General features: G+C 39.1%; 1 protein-coding gene and 1 pseudogene across 2 annotated transcripts; one reads left to right on the top strand and one right to left on the bottom strand.

Annotated features, from left to right (window-relative positions):
• The first annotated feature begins 12323 nt into the window (after positions 1–12323).
• LOC143535776 (damage-control phosphatase At2g17340-like) lies at positions 12324–17518 on the top strand (annotated as a pseudogene). Its single transcript, XR_013135765.1, has 10 exons — positions 12324–12624; positions 12769–12837; positions 12972–13112; positions 13288–13416; positions 13507–13593; positions 16658–16732; positions 16809–16886; positions 16991–17068; positions 17168–17230; positions 17324–17518. The product of XR_013135765.1 is annotated as a damage-control phosphatase At2g17340-like (transcript).
• Positions 17519–17973: 455 nt separating this feature from the next.
• Positions 17974–21163, bottom strand: LOC143535764 (CMP-sialic acid transporter 2-like). The gene is made up of 14 exons (XM_077029928.1): positions 21060–21163; positions 20879–20945; positions 20758–20794; positions 20566–20677; positions 20401–20480; positions 19541–19616; positions 19361–19461; positions 19168–19239; positions 19033–19081; positions 18913–18954; positions 18717–18838; positions 18500–18608; positions 18327–18421; positions 17974–18243 (listed from the first exon to the last, which is right to left on the bottom strand). The coding sequence occupies exons 1-14, from the start codon at positions 21084–21086 to the stop codon at positions 18192–18194; spliced, it is 1041 nt and encodes a 346-aa protein (XP_076886043.1). The 5' UTR covers positions 21087–21163; the 3' UTR covers positions 17974–18191.

Below are 21163 nucleotides of genomic sequence, written 5' to 3'. Positions count from 1 at the left end.
GTGATACATAATTTATAACAAAATCTTAAATATGCGTTTATCTCAGAAAATATGTTTATCGGAGTATGTTATCTCCCCCAAGTGAAAAACGTTTGAAAACAGTTCAAAGAGCGGGGTAAGTGAAACTCACTGTTTGCGAAGATTATCCCGATCTAGATCACCAAGTGATGCGCGTCGTAGAAACTCTCTAGCGTTCTAAATAACAAAGAGATTTTCTAAGTATCGGTACGTTTAACGAGTCTCTAGACTCGGCACATAATTCCTATGCACGTAACAGATTTCGTGTTTCGTTTGTGAGTCGTGTGTGACTTACACAAGTACAATTGTGATACGATACATGAGTGAGCAATTACTTTCGTGTCACGTACTAATAATGTATATCACTAGCAAATTTCTCCCCGTAAGGGTGATTTGGTCACACACAACAATTAACTAGCAATTATTCCCGTAAGGGCATTTTGGTCAACAAACAAAGACCAACTAACCATTATTCCCCATAAGGGCAATTTGGTCAATTCATGGCAATCAACTAACAACTATTCCCCGCAAGGGTATTTTGGTCAAAATACAACAATTTTATAAAAACTATCATATTTCATGCATTCCTATACAACTCAGCAGCTAGTTTCGTTATGACAGAATTTCTACTTGAAAGATTGCACTAGTTCACCGATCATAACGTCTCAATTAATTCACCAAAAATCACCACAGAAGCATACATATCTTAGGTTTCCAGAACATATTTTATCTTATTTTTATTCCACATATTTTTCTTATAATGACCAAAACATTACAGCAAACTCATATCAGTCAGATTCATGCGCAACAGAATGTTATTTACAATTCCCGTTAAAAGAAAAATCCAATAAATGCAAGACCACTTGGGTTTGGTTCCTAACTCAATGAGTCAACTTCCAGAAGTGGAACCAACCCAATTGGTCTCGTAGTTCATGAGATATAACATTTACAACATAACCTAACAGCAGGTCTTACAGCTCAGCTTTGCATCACGTTTTTGTAAAATCATAAAAGTATACTTCCACTTATCCAAAAATTACGAATTTATACTTTATAGAAACTAGACTCAACCTAGTTTACTGCAGTACCCACAATCTCAATCAATTTTCACGTTCACACTTCGTTACAGTCAGTTAAACATCGTGCATACATTCTGTCCAGAATCTGTTCACATCAAAACTCAACAAAATAACAATCTAAGAACTATCATGCATCCATATAACCCTCTAGACACTATAACTACTATCCATGCATATCAATCACACCATACATACAAGATTAGGGTTTGTGTTTTAACTCAAATCAAAGACAACAATCAATCAAGCAACAACATCAATCTAGTTATCAATCCATTATCCAACTAACAACAATCATATTAATCACATACACATGATCGGCCGAATTAGGGTTTACACACAACCCATTAAACATCAAAATTAAACAACAAAGAGGTAAGAGGTGATCAAGTATACCTTCCTAGCACCTAGTTCTTGGATTAATCTCTTGATTTGATGGTTGTGTGAGGGTGTTTGTGGACGGCAGCCGTGAAGAACAAGGAGAGAGAGAGAGGCGATCGGGTGGGGTTGTGAATGGGTTAGGGTTTCATGAATAGGTTATATTTATAATAATACAAGTTACACTCTAGCCCCTAATCTTTCAAGTGTTACATCTCTAGCCTAAACTAGTTGGTTCTTGTTTCTTGTTTAACATTCCACATAAAAATCAAGTAACACACATATATCTAACACATAATAATCACATAATTAGTGTTTTGACGTTTGTCGTTTATTTATCAATCGTTCGCGTCAACTCGTTTGCGTTTCGGTGCAAATCCCGAAAGACTACACATGTAGTAAGTGTTAAGCGTCATTTAAACCCTAGTTTAAATGTAATGAAGTGTGCGTTATAGATTCAACGATCTTAAAGTTTGAATTGACGGAGTTGAGTTAACGGGGTTAACCTGAAATTGACGATTGTCACATCATTCCCATGTTAAAGAATTTTCGTCCCGAAAATTTGAGTCAAGTCGTGATGAGAGCCTGAAAAAGTAAGAAAAATTTTCAGTTTGTCATATCATCCCCTAGTAGAAAGAAATTTCGTCCCGAAATTTAGTTCATACCTCCGGTGATGTTTGACGGTTTGCCGGGTTTCGCGGTTTTCGGTGTTTGGTTAGCCCTTCAAAAAGGTGAGGATACTTTTTCATCATGTGATCCTCGCGTTCCCATGTGAACTCCGGTCCACGTCTCGAGTTCCAACGAACTTTAACGATTGGAATTTTGCTGCGTTTGAGCGTTTTGGTTTCCCAATCCAAAACCTCGACTGGTTCCTCAATGAACCGTAACTGATCGTCAACTTGTAGTTCCTCCAACGGGACTACTTGGGTTTCATCAGATAGGCATTTCTTCAAATTTGATACGTGGAATACATCGTGTACGCCACTGAGTTCTGTTGGTAGGTCCAGTCGGTACGCCACCGGACCAATGCGCTCAGTTATCCGGTACGGACCAACATATCGTGGGTTGAGTTTGTTTCGCTTACCAAAGCGAACCACACCTTTCCAAGGTGAGACTTTGAGTAACACCCGATCGTTCACTTGAAATTCGAGAGGTTTTCGGCGCTTGTCGGCGTAACTCTTTTGGCGATCTCGTGCTGCCGCCATGCGATTTCGGATTTGAACAATCTTTTCCGAGGTTTCGAGTACCAGTTCCGGACCAGTGATTTGGCTATCACCCACCTCTGCCCAGCAGAGTGGTGATCGACACTTCCGTCCGTACAGCGCTTCAAACGGCGCTGCCTTAATACTTGCGTGGTAGCTGTTATTATACGAAAACTCTACCAAGGGTAAGTGGGGTTCCCAACTTTTTCCGAAATCTAAAACGCATGCACGCAACATATCCTCCAGGGTCTGAATAGTCCGTTCACTTTGCCCATCCGTTTGAGGATGGTATGCTGTACTCATATCGAGACGGGTGCCCAGTGCGCTTTGCAGCGACTTCCAAAAGTGCGAGGTGAAACGAGAATCTCGATCGGAAATGATCGAGACAGGCACTCCGTGTCTAGACACCACTTCTTTCATGTATACTCGAGTCAGTCTTTCCATTTTGTCTGTTTCTTTAATCGCTAGGAAGTGTGCCGATTTAGTCAACCGGTCAACGATCACCCAGATGGTATCGCATCCCGTCGGTGTCTTAGGCAAACCCGTAATAAAGTCCATAGAGATGTGTTCCCATTTCCACATTGGGAGTTCCGGTTGTTGCAGAAGGCCAGATGGTTTCTGGTATTCTATCTTGACTCTGGCACAAGTCAAACATTTGCTCACGTAGGTGGCAATGTCGGCTTTCATGTTCGGCCACCAGTAAAGTGCCTTTAAATCATGATACATTTTATCTGAGCCGGGGTGGATAGAATATCGGGACTTGTGAGCTTCGTCCATCACTAGAGTTCTCAACTCTCCGTATCGTGGAACCCAAATCCGGTTCCCAGAATATCGGACCCCGTCCGATCTGGTTTCAAGTTGCTTGCTCATGCCCCGCATGAGTTCCGATGGAAGATTATCATCTTTCAAAGCTTCCAGTTGCGCATCGCGAATCTGATCGGGTAAGCTGGCATGAATCGTGAGTTGCAATGCTCTCACCCGTCTGGGTTTATCTGTTTCTTTTCTGCTGAGGGCGTCGGCCACCACATTGGCCTTGCCAGGGTGGTACTTGATGGCACAATCATAATCTTTAAGCAGCTCGACCCAACGACGCTGTCGCATGTTCAGCTCCTTCTGATCGTAGATATGTTGGAGACTCTTGTGGTCGGTGTAAATGGTAAACTTGGTACCGTACAAGTAATGCCTCCATATCTTAAGAGCAAACACCACAGCTCCGAGTTCCAAATCATGGGTCGTGTAGTTCTTCTCGTGAACCCGTAGTTGTCTAGAGGCGTAGGCTATAACCTTCTCGAGTTGCATCAGCACACAACCGAGACCTTGTATAGATGCGTCACAGTGTACCTCAAAATTTTCCGTTCCCTCGGGGAGGGCTAAAATAGGGGCGCTACAAAGCTTGGTTTTCAACAGTTGAAAAGCGGATTCTTGCGTGTCACCCCAGTTGTACTTAGTGCCCTTGTGAGTCAAAGCGGTGAGGGGTTGAGCAATCTTTGAAAATCCCTCGATGAAACGCCGGTAGTAGCCGGCCAGTCCTAGGAATTGTCGCACCTCAGTCGGAGTCTTAGGTGCTTCCCAGTTCTTGATGGCCTCTACCTTACCGGGATCGACATGGATACCATTCTCGTTGATCACATGTCCTAAAAAGTGAACCTCGCGAAGCCAAAATTCACATTTCGAGAGTTTAGCATACAGTTGTTCCTTCTTCAGTAGTTCCAGAATTATCCTTAAGTGCTCTTCGTGGTCAGTCTCGTTCTTGGAGTAGACGAGAATATCATCAATGAAAACAATCACAAACTTGTCGAGGTACGCCTTGCATACTCGATTCATGAGATCCATAAATACGGCTGGCGCGTTGGTTAGGCCAAAAGGCATAACTGAAAACTCGTAGTGACCATACCGTGTTCTGAAAGCCGTCTTTGAAATATCTTCTTCGCGCACTCTCAGCTGGTGGTAACCGGATCGTAGATCGATCTTCGAGTAGTAACTCGATCCCTGAAGCTGGTCAAACAAATCATCAATTCGGGGTAAAGGATAACGGTTCTTGACCGTCACCTTGTTCAACTCCCGGTAGTCGATGCACATTCGGAAAGTCCCGTCTTTCTTTCGGACAAACAAGACAGGGGCTCCCCATGGCGATGAGCTAGGTCGGATAAAACCTTTATCCAACAAATCTTGCAACTGAGTGGACAACTCCTGAAGTTCCGCCGGTGCGAGTCGATACGGGGCTCGTGCTATGGGTGCTGCACCGGGTGTCAACTCGATTTGGAATTCGACTTGACGAATAGGAGGGAGTCCGGGCAAATCCTCCGGGAAAACGTCCGGAAAGTCTCGCACAATCGGTATGTCATCAACTCGTTTCTCCTCCGCGGGTTTCTCAACAATCTGCGCCAAAATTGCCGGATGACCCTTTCGTAAATACTTCTGTGCCTTCAAAAGGGTAATAACGCTGGTGGTCATGCCGCTTCTCTCGCCACGGGCCGAAATGATCTCGCCGGAAGGGGTGGTAATATGGACTATCTTATCATGGCATATAATCTCTGCTCGGTTCTTGGATAACCAGTCCATGCCGACAACGACATCGAAACTACTAAGCGTAAAAGGAATAAGGTCGATGTCAAAGACATGACCTGACAGTTTCAACTTACATCCCGCAAGTATATGAGTTGTTACTACAGTTTTACCGTTAGCTAATTCAACAGGAAACTTAGCGTCTAACGGGGTTGGAGTAAGGTTTAAAAGTTGGCTAAAAGCTTTTGACACAAAACTCCTATCAGCTCCAGTGTCAAACAAAATAGAAGCAAAACAATCGTTTACAGGGAACTTACCAGACACCACATGCGGATCATTGCGGGCTTGACCCGATCCAATCACAAACGCTCTTCCTTTGCCATTTCCTCCACCGTTACTGCCACTTCCATTACCCCCATTATTGTCATTCTGTTTCAGCTTGGGGCAATCCTTTCGGAAATGACCTTCCTGTCCGCATTCAAAACATCCCTTAGTTGTCATCGGTGGCTTAGGAGCACCCTTCGCCGCAAGGTCAACTCTACATTCCTTCGCTTAGTGACCTATCTTTCCGCATCTTTGACACTTGACACGGTCACACTGGCCAACATGATGAAAGTTGCACCTGTTGCACTTTGGATATTTCCCAGCATATCCGCTCGAAACCTGCCCGCTACCGTTGTTGTTGTTGTTGTTGTTGTGATTCTGAGTATTGAAACTCCGAGTAAATTCGGGCTTACGGTAGTGGTGTTGCGGTGGGAGGTTTGAGGATGAAGTTCTGGTGTTGTCAAACTTTCTCTTCCCGCTGTTCGGGTTACTGTTGTTGTTACTGTTGCTGACGTGGTCATTACTCGGGTTGTCACGGGCTTTAACAGTCGAACCCCTTGGTGGTAACGCACCCTGAGTCACAGCCTGATCCGTCAGTTTGTGAGCCAAAAGGATCGCTTGTTGGATCGTGGCTGGTCGGGAAGACGTCACCATGCCCTGAATCTGTGGTGCTAACCCATCAATGTACAACTATATTCTCTTGCTCGGCGGATCCACCATCCGCGGACACATCACTGCCAACTCGTGCGAACGAGTAGTGTAGGCTTCAATCTCCGAACCCACCATCTTCAACGACCAAAACTCCGACTCTAACTTCGCAATCTCTTCCCTCGGACAGTACTCCTCCCGCATCATGTTTTTGAACTCATCCCAGTTCATCGCGTTAGCCAGTTCCAATCCAAGGATCTGGACGTTCGAATTCCACCAAGTGAGGGCGGAATCCTCAAGTGTCCCAGCAGCGAATTTGACCCTACTGGCAGGGGGACAGTTACACATCTCAAAGGCCGACTCGGCCTTCTCAGCCCAACGCAGGAAGCCTATAGCTCCCTCAGTGCCCTTAAACGTACTGGGCTTGCAGTCAAGGTAGTTCTTGAAAGTACACGTTCCACTTGGACCTCCAGTTTGATTCTGAACGTGTGCGGCTAAAGCGGCCGCCACATGGTCATTCAGCAGAGTTTGGAGTTCAGCTGCAGTCATGCTGATGTTACCACGTCCTCGTCCAGCGTTTCTTCCGGCCATTTCCTAGAATCACAGTATAAAATGTTAAACATGAATTTTTCTTTCATATACAACACACCATACATGTAATAAGAGATAGGTAAGAAAAAAAATCACATCACAACCACATATTAGTCTAAATAAAAATTCATGATTAAAACCATTGTATTCGCTACAAAGTATTTCCAATCAATCCTTAAAATCATAGAAAAATAATAGTTAGGATGGAGACAACCCCTCCATCTAAGTATCATCATCACTAGATGTCGTCATCTGAGGACACTTCTGAATGTGCCTCCTCCTCAGCCGGTTCTTCCTCCGGTTCTTCTTCGGGTTCCTCCTCGAGATCTTCCTCGGGATCCTCCTCAGGCTCCTCTTCGGGATCTTCTTCAGGTTCTACTTCAGGCTCTGCCTCGGGCTCGGCCTCAGGCTCTGCCTCAGGTTCTGCTGCGTTCTGAGCAAGTTGCATTTGTAGGATATCGCAACGTTCTAATGCTATCTCAGTTCGGGTCCTTGCTTCTTGGAGTTGCTCTTGCAAGTCTATCATCTCGGCTTGCATCTTCATCATAACCTTTGTTTGTTGCTTACTAGTCTCTTGCATTTCTTTCATTGCCGCTGCCATGCGGGCAATCTCCTCCTGAGTCTCGGTTCCATCTTTAAACAGTCTGGCAACATTTTCTCTAGTGTAGCGCATGTAACCCACATCACGCTCCAAACAAGAGACGACAGCTGCGAGAACTCGCTCCACGGGTTCGGTTATGGGTGGTAGGGTGTTAGGGTAAGCAGGGTGGTTCGGGTGAGGCAATGGGGGAACTTGTTCACGGTAGACCATACGTCTGATCATGTTGGGGTACCAATCCCAGCTAACGTCGTTTTCATACAGGCCTCCGGATGGGCGGTACCTCTTCGGTGCAGGAGCTTCGAGTTCCGGGACTACACGGGGTGGCGAGGCAGTAGGTAACTGCGGTTCCTTCCCGTGAGCATGCGTCATCGAATCGGATGATGATGAGGGTGGCGTCGACATTCCTACAGGTAAGCCGTGTATATGCGCGCGTATGAGTGAAGGAGGTAAAGAAATAAGATTTCAAGACTACACAAACCTATGCAGTGCGTATCATTATAACTAATGGGTCGTCGCGGTTATAGTCTAGTATGCATGCAGCTTCTAGTTCGCTATAACCAATGATCTGATACCAATCTGTCACACCCTCAAAATCCACTAACGGAGTTTTACCGTCAGAGGGTGTGAACTGGCAGGATCGGAATCATCAGTTATAATCAAACCATAAAACGTTTAAATGCAAATAAGTGCGGAAGCGTAAAAACCTTAATTCAAAAGTTGCGTCACGCAGGACGACTTAAAACCAAATGTAACTGTTAAAATTTAAGTTTGCAGAATAAAGATGGTTTCAATTAATGCATGCTCCTAAACCGCGCGCCCGCCTCGGCTACCTGAGAATAACATACTAAAAGTGTCAACACAAGGTTGGTGAGTTCACAAGTTAAATAAGATAAATCGTTTAGCGTTTTGCGTAACCTCGTTACGGCGTTTCAGTGTTGCGTAACCCCGTTACGGCGTTTAAGTGTTGTGTAACCACGTTACAACGTTTAAGTGTTGTGTAACCACGTTACAACGTTTAAGTGTTTTGCATTACCAGATAGTGTTATGTCAAATTATATATCGATAGGTAGCTAATCTATACAACAAGTATCGCTAAGTGGTTCGCGACCGAAGCTGACTGTTTATCAAGTGCCCGTCACCAGGTCAATCCAGACCATGGTAAGTGTTAGCCAAAATTACACCCACTCAACCTCCAGTTGAGCTTAACGTCGGGTGGGGTTTGTCAAACCCAGTAGTACTACTCAACAGTGACTCGCTATTCCAAATATTAACCGGTCCGATGTGTCGGACTTCAAATGTTACGTTTGCCGCTTAGCCCTTTACAAGTGATACATAATTTATAACAAAATCTTAAATATGCGTTTATCTCATAAAATATGTTTATCGGAGTATGTTATCTCCCCCAAGTGAAAAACGTTTGAAAACAGTTCAAAGAGCGGGGTAAGTGAAACTCACTGTTTGCGAAGATTATCCCGATCTAGATCACCAAGTGATGCGCGTCGTAGAAACTCTCTAGCGTTCTAAATAACAAAGAGATTTTCTAAGTATCGGTACGTTTAACGAGTCTCTAGACTCGGCACATAATTCCTATGCACGTAACAGATTTCGTGTTTCGTTTGTGAGTCGTGTGTGACTTACACAAGTACAATTGTGATACGATACATGAGTGAGCAATTACTTTCGTGTCACGTACTAATAATGTATATCACTAGCAAATTTCTCCCCGTAAGGGTGATTTGGTCACACACAACAATTAACTAGCAATTATTCCCGTAAGGGCATTTTGGTCAACAAACAAAGACCAACTAACCATTATTCCCCATAAGGGCAATTTGGTCAATTCATGGCAATCAACTAACAACTATTCCCCGCAAGGGTATTTTGGTCAAAATACAACAATTTTATAAAAACTATCATATTTCATGCATTCCTATACAACTCAGCAGCTAGTTTCGTTATGACAGAATTTCTACTTGAAAGATTGCACTAGTTCACTGATCATAACGTCTCAATTAATTCACCAAAAATCACCACAGAAGCATACATATCTTAGGTTTCCAGAACATATTTTATCTTATTTTTATTCCACATATTTTTCTTATAATGACCAAAACATTACAGCAAACTCATATCAGTCAGATTCATGCGCAACAGAATGTTATTTACAATTCCCGTTAAACGAAAAATCCAATAAATGCAAGACCACTTGGGTTTGGTTCCTAACTCAATGAGTCAACTTCCAGAAGTGGAACCAACCCAATTGGTCTTGTAGTTCATGAGATATAACATTTACAACATAACCTAACAGCAGGTCTAACAGCTCAGCTTTGCATCACGTTTTTGTAAAATCATAAAAGTATACTTCCACTTATCCAAAAATTACGAATTTATACTTTATAGAAACTAGACTCAACCTAGTTTACTGCAGTACCCACAATCTCAATCAATTTTCACGTTCACACTTCGTTACAGTCAGTTAAACATCGTGCATACATTCTGTCCAGAATCTGTTCACATCAAAACTCAACAAAATAACAATCTAAGAACTATCATGCATCCATATAACCCTCTAGACACTATAACTACTATCCATGCATATCAATCACACCATACATACAAGATTAGGGTTTGTGTTTTAACTCAAATCAAAGACAACAATCAATCAAGCAACAACATCAATCTAGTTATCAATCCATTATCCAACTAACAACAATCATATTAATCACATACACATGATCGGCCGAATTAGGGTTTACACACAACCCATTAAACATCAAAATTAAACAACAAAGAGGTAAGAGGTGATCAAGTATACCTTCCTAGCACCTAGTTCTTGGATTAATCTCTTGATTTGATGGTTGTGTGAGGGTGTTTGTGGACGGCAGCCGTGAAGAACAAGGAGAGAGAGAGAGGCGATCGGGTGGGGTTGTGAATGGGTTAGGGTTTCATGAATAGGTTATATTTATAATAATACAAGTTACACTCTAGCCCCTAATCTTTCAAGTGTTACATCTCTAGCCTAAACTAGTTGGTTCTTGTTTCTTGTTTAACATTCCACATAACAATCAAGTAACACACATATATCTAACACATAATAATCACATAATTAGTGTTTTGACGTTTGTCGTTTATTTATCAATCGTTCGGGTCAACTCGTTTGCGTTTCGGTGCAAATCCCGAAAGACTACACATGTAGTAAGTGTTAAGCGTCATTTAAACCCTAGTTTAAATGTAATGAAGTGTGCGTTATAGATTCAACGATCTTAAAGTTTGAATTGACGGAGTTGAGTTAACGGGGTTAACCTGAAATTGACGATTGTCACATGGAACTCAGACAGTTCCGTTATGGAAAAAGAAAATCCAAAATATAAAGTCGTAGTATGATCAAAAGAATATAAATAAGTGATTATTCGTTGCACCAAAAAGAAACCACGAAAAAGTTATACGGTAATTTTAAAATGAAAGAGAATACCTAAATTTATAGTCTAAAAGTTGTGTACAAGATCTTTCCTTTAATATGAATTTCACGGGGTGTGGCTAGTGTATGGTCATCATATGTCATGAGACTACTATGATATACATAATATACGTCTGTAAACTAATATGTCTGAACAAGACAATAGAAATCATAAAGACATGTCATTTGTAAGGTTAATATGTGAATGTTTAACAAATTCTATGCAAAAGGTAATAACGACCTATATGTAGCTAAATGTGTAATTGTAAACTCTCGCATATATCTGAACATAGGACTATTTCACATAATTTATTATCATACATAAAGATACCCGCTAACAACTATGATTTAAGATATCACATTTATGCGCTAAAGTTCTTTCATGTTGTGTTAAGATGTAGTTGCAAAAGTCGCTAGGCAGACCTTAGGCGACCGACTGGGGAGTTGGGTGTACTCGGAGTACTCGGAAATTGTAGATATAATGAAAATTAAGTTTTAGATATTATATCTATGTCAAATATCAAAAGTTTATCAATATTTATGATAAAATAAGTGAATATCAATATAGATAAGATAAATACAACTTTAAATACTAAATTATTCAAAAATTTGATAATCATTAGTTAAAAAAAAAGGTGATATTCATGTTTTAATATTATATAAATATGAATTATGTTTTATTTTTTAAGTCAAAATCGGGCGAAATTGACCAAATAGATATGATTCTGACTGAAGTTGACCACATATGATCGTTCCTTAATAACTAGGCAGAGTTAAAGAAACTCTCATCGGCACCATACCTTGTAGCGAGTACTTGGGGAGTACTCGGCCTTGTAGACCTACTTTTACAACATCTATAAACATAAAAAGGTGGCTATCTTAACATGTCAATCTCGTCAAATCAATATATGCATGGGTGATATCTAAAATCAAGTGAAACTCTACACTCCAGAGCACATACCGGAAGCAATATACTCTAATTTGAAGTGAAAGCTCATATCATGCCACTCGTTGTTACAAAACACAAAATTCAGGCTACAACTTTTGTTTATGAGCACATGCTTAGGACCACTCTTCTCCTTGAGCAAACACTCCAATCACGCTTTTCATTCTAAAAGCATGTTCTGAACTACACTCTTGAGTTATTGGGCAGACCATTATACAAAATGCACAAAGTTATAATAAAAGAAATTGACCAAAAATACATTATACATCTATCAACACATCTTTTCATATCGTCTTAGTGGTGTAGTTGTGGAGATTATAAAATTTTGAGTAAGAAAGAGGAAAAGCACAAATCAACGTACTGGTTAATTTGGAGATGGAGCACCGTGAGAAATAGAAATAGAAATAGAAATAGAAATAAAAATAAAAATGAAGTGATCCCTCATCTTTGAAATCAACCTAGCAGCATATAATATGGCCGACTGAATATTCCAAGCGAGATACCTTGGGCAAGAATATGAAGTGTCAATATCTATCTCATAGTACAAGGACTGAAGGAGAAGTTACACCAGCAATAGATGAAAACAAAAAGCCACTCATTATTTTTAACCCCCCGTCGCAACAACAACAGAATAATAATATGGAGAGATGGTTCCGTTCCCGTTGCTGATAACACAGCAATTACAGGGTTCCCTTCCGATAACCCTAAGAAGCCATTGAGCTCAACCTCTTCGCCAATTCCATTCCTTCTTTCAAGTACACCAATCATTCTTCTAATTCTTCATAATAATTAGTTCTTACTTTTTCCCCAGTTGTTAAGGTATGCTGAAATACTAGAGGATTTCAACAAGGGTCCTGAAACCCACACCTGATTGCATAGTCAGTATTATTATTACACCAATACCACCTAACTAACTTATTATGTAACCCTAAATATTACAATTTTATTAAAAGGTTGTTTAGGGTTACATGAATCCTATTACTAACATTTATACTGTTGGTTTAATATTTATATTATTGTAGCTTCTTTGTCGTATACGTGAGCTTATCCTCAGAGAGGTTGGTTTCAGAGACATATTCAAGAAGGTTAAGGTGAGGGAGGATATATTATTAACCTTACCTAGTCATCACTCAACAATTATCTGTGTGTGTTTTTTTATAACATATATAATTCGAGTAGCCTCAAGCATAGAAATGGTTTTTAATATTTGGATTTGATGCACTAGGATGAAGAAAATGCCAAAGCAATTACCTTGTTTAAGGATGTTGTCAATTTGAATGATGCTATTGAGGAAGAACCAAAGCGAGTGGAGAATTTGGTCAGAGGGATATTTGCAGGGAACATATTTGATCTGGGATCTGCAACGGTAACCGAATACTTCTCACTAATAAAACTATTTATTCCACCATTCTACACGGACATAAAATTTAGTCATCTATTGAATTGTAACTCATGCATTACATGCTCCTGACACTGTGAAAATTGATTTTTTATATTAAGAATAAGTCGAGCTCAATGTAACATTTTTCTGATTCTTGAAGCTTGCAGAGTTATTCTCTAAGGATGGAATGTCATTTTTGGCTAGCTGTCAAAACATTGTTCCCCGACCTTGGGTTATTGATGATTTAGATGCTTTCCTTTCAAAATGGAGCAAGAAACCTTGGAAAAAGGTTAGTTCCACCAGGATTCGTCCCATAACCAAGCCGTTCCTTTTAATTGATCTCTTCTTTATGAATGTCTCTTACATATATTTATGACAGGCTGTCATATTTGTTGACAACTCTGGTGCAGATATTATCTTGGGTATATTGCCCTTCGCTAGAGAATTGCTTCGTCGTGGAACACAGGTAGGCTATCAAACTAAATACTTTTATGCTCTATAACTCAGTTTGCTTCTGCATTATTGATTCCCTAGCAGATAATTAAGTTTTAATAAACTGATCCCTCCAAAAAAAAATGTATTTACTGTTTCACGCTTCACTATTTGTGTTTTATCTTATGTATGTACCCTTTGCATAGGAATGGAAAGGTAGCATTTGACCATGTTATGTATGTATTCTTCAGTCTGGGCCATAATCTTTGAAAAACAGTTTCTCCTACTTCTCTTGTTAGTTTTATCTTATGCAACCACATTTATGCTTTAAAGCCGTTGAATTTGAAGGTATTAACGTTCTAATTCATCGCCCCGGTAATTATTAAAATCAAACTTAAAACAAAGACAGTGCCAAGACAGTTCCTACAAGTCAAGAAGTAGTGATCCTAGCTTAAGTTCCTACAAATCAAGATAAAACACAAATAGTAAGACTCAAGTTCTTGCATAATAAAACCCTTGACCTTAAGACCCTCTTAAGTCTTAATATTAAAGGACTTGTGGATGTAACCCTAAAACCTTAGCATAGCCCAAGTAGCCAACAAGTCATCTTGCTTAACAAGAAAATGAATCAAAAGAAAATTTATCAATATCAAATAGTAAAAGGTGATCACTAAGCGCCCGTAAATACACAAAATTGCCTATGGAGGTATCGAAGTTTAGTAAAGAGTTCTCTACCACCTCCATACACTAGATTTGAAAACCTACTAGATATGCAAAATATGATGCCTAAGGGTCACATCTTGTCACTGTCAAGTGGTGAATAAATTTTTCATGAAGTAAAGGATACTTGTATTTGTGTGTACAATAGGGTTACATGGGGCTCTACTGCTTTATGTATAGAATTTGATATTACTAATAGATGTCTTCCAGAGTGTCATTCTTCAATATATAACTAGTCTAATACACTCCAACAAGCTAGGATGAGGAACGGCCTATAGCCTGAATCATAAAGAGAGAAATGTAGGAGTTGGCAACAAATTTATATAAGATGTCAACAATTTGATCATTAATCAACTTCCACATGCTTTGTCCAGGCACACAAGATAGGTTAAAGGCAAGCTTGTGGGAGTTATTTGGCGTTGTCTTGCTTGTGGTTAAAACAAATTAGCCATTGTGATGGTCATGACCGACTTGTGGTGACGTCTAGGTTTTTAGTAACTGGTAGTGAGCAGCAAGGTTTGCTAGTGTTAAAGAGAGCTTGTTGTTCAGGGGTTAGGAATTAGGACTATTGTAAGCTTCCAGGGTTTAAGAGTGGAGGTTGTTTCTTCTAGAGTTGGGTAGCGCTCTCTGCTGTCTGGAGGTTTTAGGGCTGCTGTTGTGAGCGGCTAGGATGCAGGATAGCATGTTGTCTTCATAAAGGTTCAAGAGCAACTTGGTTTTGATACCAAAATAAACCAAAAAGGATGATCATATGTTGATTGTGTGTATAATAGGGTTACACAGACTCACAGATGCTCCATATATAGAGTTTAATATTATACGTAGATACCTTCTAGTCTAATAAAATCTATGGTCTGTTACCAATTTCCCAAAACTTTATGGACTTTTGTAAATTCAGAAAATAGTGACTTGGTGCAGATATTATCTTGGTTATATTGCGGTATTTCCCTTTGCTAGAGAATTGCTTCATTGTGGGACACAGGTGGGCTGTCGAACTGAATAATTTTCTGCTCTATAACTCAGTTTACTTCAGCATCATTGATTTGACCAGATCAGTTCTTATTAATATCAAAAAGAAAACAACGAAAGTACCAACTTCTTGGCATAAGAAAAACCTTTAACCTTAATACCCTCTTAATATTAAAATTAAAAGGATTTGTGGACTTAATCCTAAAACCTTAGCATAGCCAAGTAGCCAACAAGTAATCTTGATTAACAAGAAAACTAATTAATAGAAAATTTATTAACATAGATGATCACCGATCCCCCTTGTTAATAGACAAAATTGTCCTGTTCAGACATCAGTGGCTTGATCAGAGTTTTATACCACCTCTGGTCACTAAATTTGAACACCGACTAGATATGCAACAGAAGATACCTAGGTTTCACTTTTATCACTGACCAAGGGGTGAATAAAGGTGTCTTAAAGTAAAGGATACTTGTATACTGTTGTGTGTGTCATATGGTTATGTAAGGCTCTGTGTATAAACTCTCTTATTACTGATAGATGCATTCTAGACTATCCTATCTTGCATGAAATTTGTCATAAAGTAAAGGCTACCTGTATACTGTTGTTATTCCTTAAATATATAACTGGTTTAATACGCTCCCACAAATTAGGAAGGTGAACGACCTGTAGCTTTAATTATAGAGAGAGAAATGTAGGAGTTCGCAACGAATTTGTAATTTGATTATCAATCAACTTCCACATGATTTGTCTGGGCATGGAAGATAGGGTAAAGGCGAGCTTATGGGAATTGTTTGTCATTTTCTTGCTTGTGGTAAAAGAAAATTAGCCATTGTGATGATGGTTAGAAGCGGCTTGTGGTGACAGTTATCGGCAGTGAGAGGCTAAGGTTTAGGAAAGTAGGTTGCTTCTGCCAAGGTTTGAAAGCAGCCCATAGGGTTTAAGAGAGCATGTTGTTTAGAGTTTAGGACTCTTATGAGCCGTAGGGTTTAAGAGAGCAAGTTGTTTCTTCTAGGGTTTGGGAGTGGCCCTTCTGTTCTGGCGGTCAGGATTTCTACTGGTGATTGTGAGCAGCTAGGATTTTGGAATGCATGTCTCCATGAAGGCTTAAGAGCAACTTGCCTTTAATACCTAAATAAACCAAAAAGGATAATTATCTATAGATTAAGCATGTCCCTTCAGGGACATCCGATAAAATTGGGAAGATACAGATAATATTACCCCCCCCCCCCCAAACTTTTATACCGCGCAAAAGGATGACACGCACAAATCAAAATATATTGATTGTTTGTTACACTACGGCTCCGTATAGTCTAATAAAGTCTATGGTCTGTTTACCAGTTTCCCAAACTTTATGGACTGTTTTGTAAATAGAGAAAATAATGATGCTATTTTGGATTTCATGATGCAGGTTGTGTTGGCAGCTGATGACCTACCATCAATCAATGATGTAACTTATCATGAGCTACTGGAGATCATATCAAAGGTACTAAAGCTGTAACTCTATTGATATCGCATGTTATTCAAATGTGGCTAATATTGATGTTAATGGAATCTACCAGTTGAAAGATGAAAATGGACAGCTCATGGGTGTTGATACTCAGAATCTTTTGATTGCAAATTCTGGTAACGATTTGCCGGTAAGACAGTGAGATTGATTACTTCATAGTTCATACACAGTTTGATCGTGTGCCTCTTAAGTTGTTCAGTGTTGCGTATGATAATTAGTTCATTGTAATGACAGGTTATTGATCTCTCTAGTGTGTCCCAGGAGCTTGCTTACCTGGCAAGTGATGCTGACCTAGTAGTTTTGGAAGGAATGGTGAGTATTAACCAAACATACACAGATGCACACAAATGTTATAAAATTCACGTAAGCACTTGTTATATCAATATTATCTGATATTGAATTTGTTGGCAGGGCCGAGGAATAGAGACAAACCTGTATGCTCAATTTAAATGTGATTCTCTCAAGATTGGAATGGTTAGCAACAGTTTATACTTGCTTTCTGTTTTTTTATGCTTATAGTGGTAGTTTTAAATTTTAACCAACTGCTGGTTGGTTGCATCCAATTAGGTGAAGCATCCAGAAGTTGCCCAGTTTCTTGGTGGGAGGCTATATGATTGTGTATTCAAGTTCAGTGATGTTTCAAGTGGTTGATTAGACTCTTTGCAAGGGGCTGGATGACTGCACCTATTCTTTCTTGTTACTTTTAACCACCTCTATAAATGATGACATGGAGATGCTTGTACTAATAAATTTGTCATGTCACTCTGTTCTTGCAAACAAATCGCACGCTATATATCATGGTTGCATGAACCTAATATGAAATTTGCGGGTTTAATTTAACTTGTAATGGGGTCCAATTGAACCTACATACATGTTTAACTGAATTTGCCAATTTGTGGGTTGTTTAATATAATTTGGATTTTGACATTTTATTTGATTTTAATGGGTACTTTTACGTTAAAACTTCAACAAGTTGAATATATTTTTCTGAAACTTTAACAGTAAAACAGAAATAAGTTATTAGTTCAATATTTTAAGAGATTCTTTAAAACTTATTTGTGTAAGTTTGTATTTTACATTCCAGAGTAATAATATGCAAAAGATACAAGAAACAAGCAAACGTTTCAGGTTTAACAAGTTTCATCAGTTCAAACTCATGAATACACAAATCGTGTTTAGGTTAGGCTTTACCTGCTAACCCATCAAAGGTTGCATTCAAAAAATATTCAACCTTCCTAGATTTACTCATACGTTTTCTTTACAACATGTCTTGATGATATTTAAACATACAAAAGCATGCAGACAATCCACAGTATATGTGTGTATCATAAGCGATATTTAAGATATTCTAAAACTGACAATGACTATTGAGATCAAGTTACAAGACTGCATTTAACGCTGGATTGTATGAAAAAACAAAATGAATATGGCATCATCATCTCTGCAGCTTTCCAATAGAATGCAAATAAATGGAAACTGAAACGACACTGTGAACATTAACCCGTGTTAGCTACATAAACCACCAACAATCAATACATTAATCAGAAAACAAACAGTGTTAGCAACTTACGTGGAACCCAGGAAGAAAGCGAGGGATAGATGAAAATTAAACAGAAATACAGAAACAACTGCTGTTAGCAGCATTGCTACAGAAGTCGAATAAACCTGCAATAAAGACCAATACCGGTCATGTAGTACATCCACGAAAACATTGACCCTAAGAACAAATAAAAAAGACCTTACCTTCACAATATTGTCAGCATACTTCATCACCATCGATACAGCAATCCCACTTAGTGCATGGTTGATGATCATTAGCACGGTAATTGGTGAATATCCATGAAAAAATCCCCTGCGTAAAAGAGTCGGGCTTTAGTTAGACGCGGGCAAAAGTGAAAAAGCTAGAGATAGATAACAAAGTCATTAAATAAAGAGACGGTAAAGAGCATAAGTAACATACTTGTTCATAGCAGCATCAAAATCTTGGACAAATATTGCAATGATGTTGAAGACCATCCCAAACACATATAGCCAAAAGTTCTGCACATTTATGTTCCTCGAAGGACGTTTTTTTATTATAGCCTGTAAAACTGAGGATGTTATGTATACACCGAGAGCCTTACATGTATTTATATAAAACAATGCACATCCTTTACCTCTGTGTACACTCCAGCAAAACCACTTAAAAGTGCCATGATCTGCAAATAAATGATTAGTTGAAAGAAAATATTTGGTTGGTAAAATGAAGGAATACAATGAAAAGGACAAGGACTCACAATGGCCATCATCCAGCCTAGAAAAGGAGTCTGAAGAACGTGATCGGAACTGTTGACCAAGTCAAACACAGTGAAAAATAACAGTCAATACAAGCATGAAACTCGTAATATTGTGATAATGATAATCGAACTTACGAAGGATTAAGTTGTGCTGTTGTGCAACCCGCACAAAGTAAGACGAAAGCAGCCCACTGGATTTCACTTAACCTGTGCAAAGTTATTGTAAGTAGTAAACTTGTAATACAAGATTAACATTCTGCCTGATCATAAACAAGGTGTCATATGGTAGCAGAGATCATGGTTCATCCTTAAAGGTAAAAAGACATACTTCTTTTTTAGAATTATGCGGTACAACACACCGGTACTGATAATATTCAGGTTTTTGAGTATCTGATACCCTGGAGCGTCCACATACGCAAAGATATAGTACTGCCAAATACACAAATGTATCAGATACAGTAAAAATAAAAACAATTTATAATGTCAAGTAACAACAATTAAAACCAACCTGAAGCAAATTCTTGACAAGGTAAAGTGCTGCAGGAATGGGATAAACACTAACTTCATCCACTGTTGTACTCAACCTGACACCAGATTACAGAATTAAGGAGGCAATTCTTCAAGTTTTTTCAAGCAATGGTAGGGTAAACAATGAATCACATCATTTGTAATCTTGTGGAGCATACAATGCAGATGTTATTAATATTATTAAAATATTCTGAGGCAAACTGATGACACTATGCTCAAATTCTATGAAGATGTTAAGTTTATTGAAGCGGAGGTAAGGATTAAGGAATGGTTGAATGAACAAGTGTAAGGAAGAGGACAAAGTCAACAAATTCATGTGAATCACATGCAATGAACTTCAGGACCCTGCATATTTGTGTGCTAACCTACTGCTGTTCACATACTAAAGATATCCTCGAATACCAAAAATTTTCTTCTATCATTTAAAGCTTAAAGTTATTACCTCAACAAGTGACTGTAGATGCAAATGACTTCATATTTGAATGGACATGTGGGAAAATATATTGCAATGCCATGACTATTCCAATCCTATAACTTTAGTGGAATGCTATTTGTTTAGAAACATGTGTAGCTCAGGCAGTATATACAAATTAATTGCTAAATCTATAACACTAGGAACATGTAACAATCGGACGTACCTAGATAAAAGCCTAACAAAAAGATAAAACAAGCCAAACATAATCAGAACAGTAAAATTAGAAAAATGCTATCTTTGAATAATCTTGTATCATAACAGATTTGAAGAATGTAGAACGATACAGACAACCAAATCAAACTGAACTGAAGTTTCAACAAGTATGACTTTCATGGTGCAATGAAACTAGGCAAAACACAAGATACCTGTTGTCATCCGTCACACCTTCCGTTCTCCATATTCTAGTCAATGCCACAAGTGACAGTGCACATTTCAAAGCCTCAACCTGATTCCAAAACAATAATCTAGCTCAATAGCGTATATATTCTTCTGGAGAACAACATATGAAAACACAAGTTCCTCCTCCTCACCAAAAAGTTAGCTGTTGTGACACTATACTCATATCGTCCGGCTCGTTTAGACCAGACAATAAGTATAGCTTGGGAGCTCGTAAGAAACGTCAAGGCTAACGTCACAATGGACCTATCAGAGTCAAGTCAAGAGAACAAATATCATAACATATAACCTAAAAATGATATGTCAATATTGAAGCCATGACTTACTTCATCTTCCACTTAGTTTTATCATAAGGTGGAGGCACTGCAAATACCAAAACCAGACCCTAAATTACATTTCACAAACATTTATGAATGAATTAAGATTATATTATGCTAATAATAATACCGTCTAAAAGAGGTTTGCCACGTAAGCTCTCAAGGTCGTCTTGATTAACAGGATCCCCAATCTTATCCTACAATAATATCATCACATTATTATTATTATTATTATTATATTGAATATATGTATGAACTCGAACAGTAGTGTTAGAGAGTAGATGGAGGTAGGTTGGTTATTTAAGTGGAACCTGATCTTTGATTCTTCTGTACTCCATCGGTGGGCGGTGGAAATCCGATGAATTTGACAGACAGGCACGTAACAGTGGATATGGACTGATCTATCTGTCTGCAC

The sequence above is a fragment of the Bidens hawaiensis genome, unplaced genomic scaffold, assembly GCF_021521415.1.
Source record: "Bidens hawaiensis isolate Kalapana, Puna unplaced genomic scaffold, B.hawaiensis_p1.1 tig00010601_1, whole genome shotgun sequence".
NCBI lineage: Eukaryota > Viridiplantae > Streptophyta > Magnoliopsida > Asterales > Asteraceae > Bidens > Bidens hawaiensis.
This window is presented reverse-complemented; position numbering and strand designations above follow the sequence as displayed.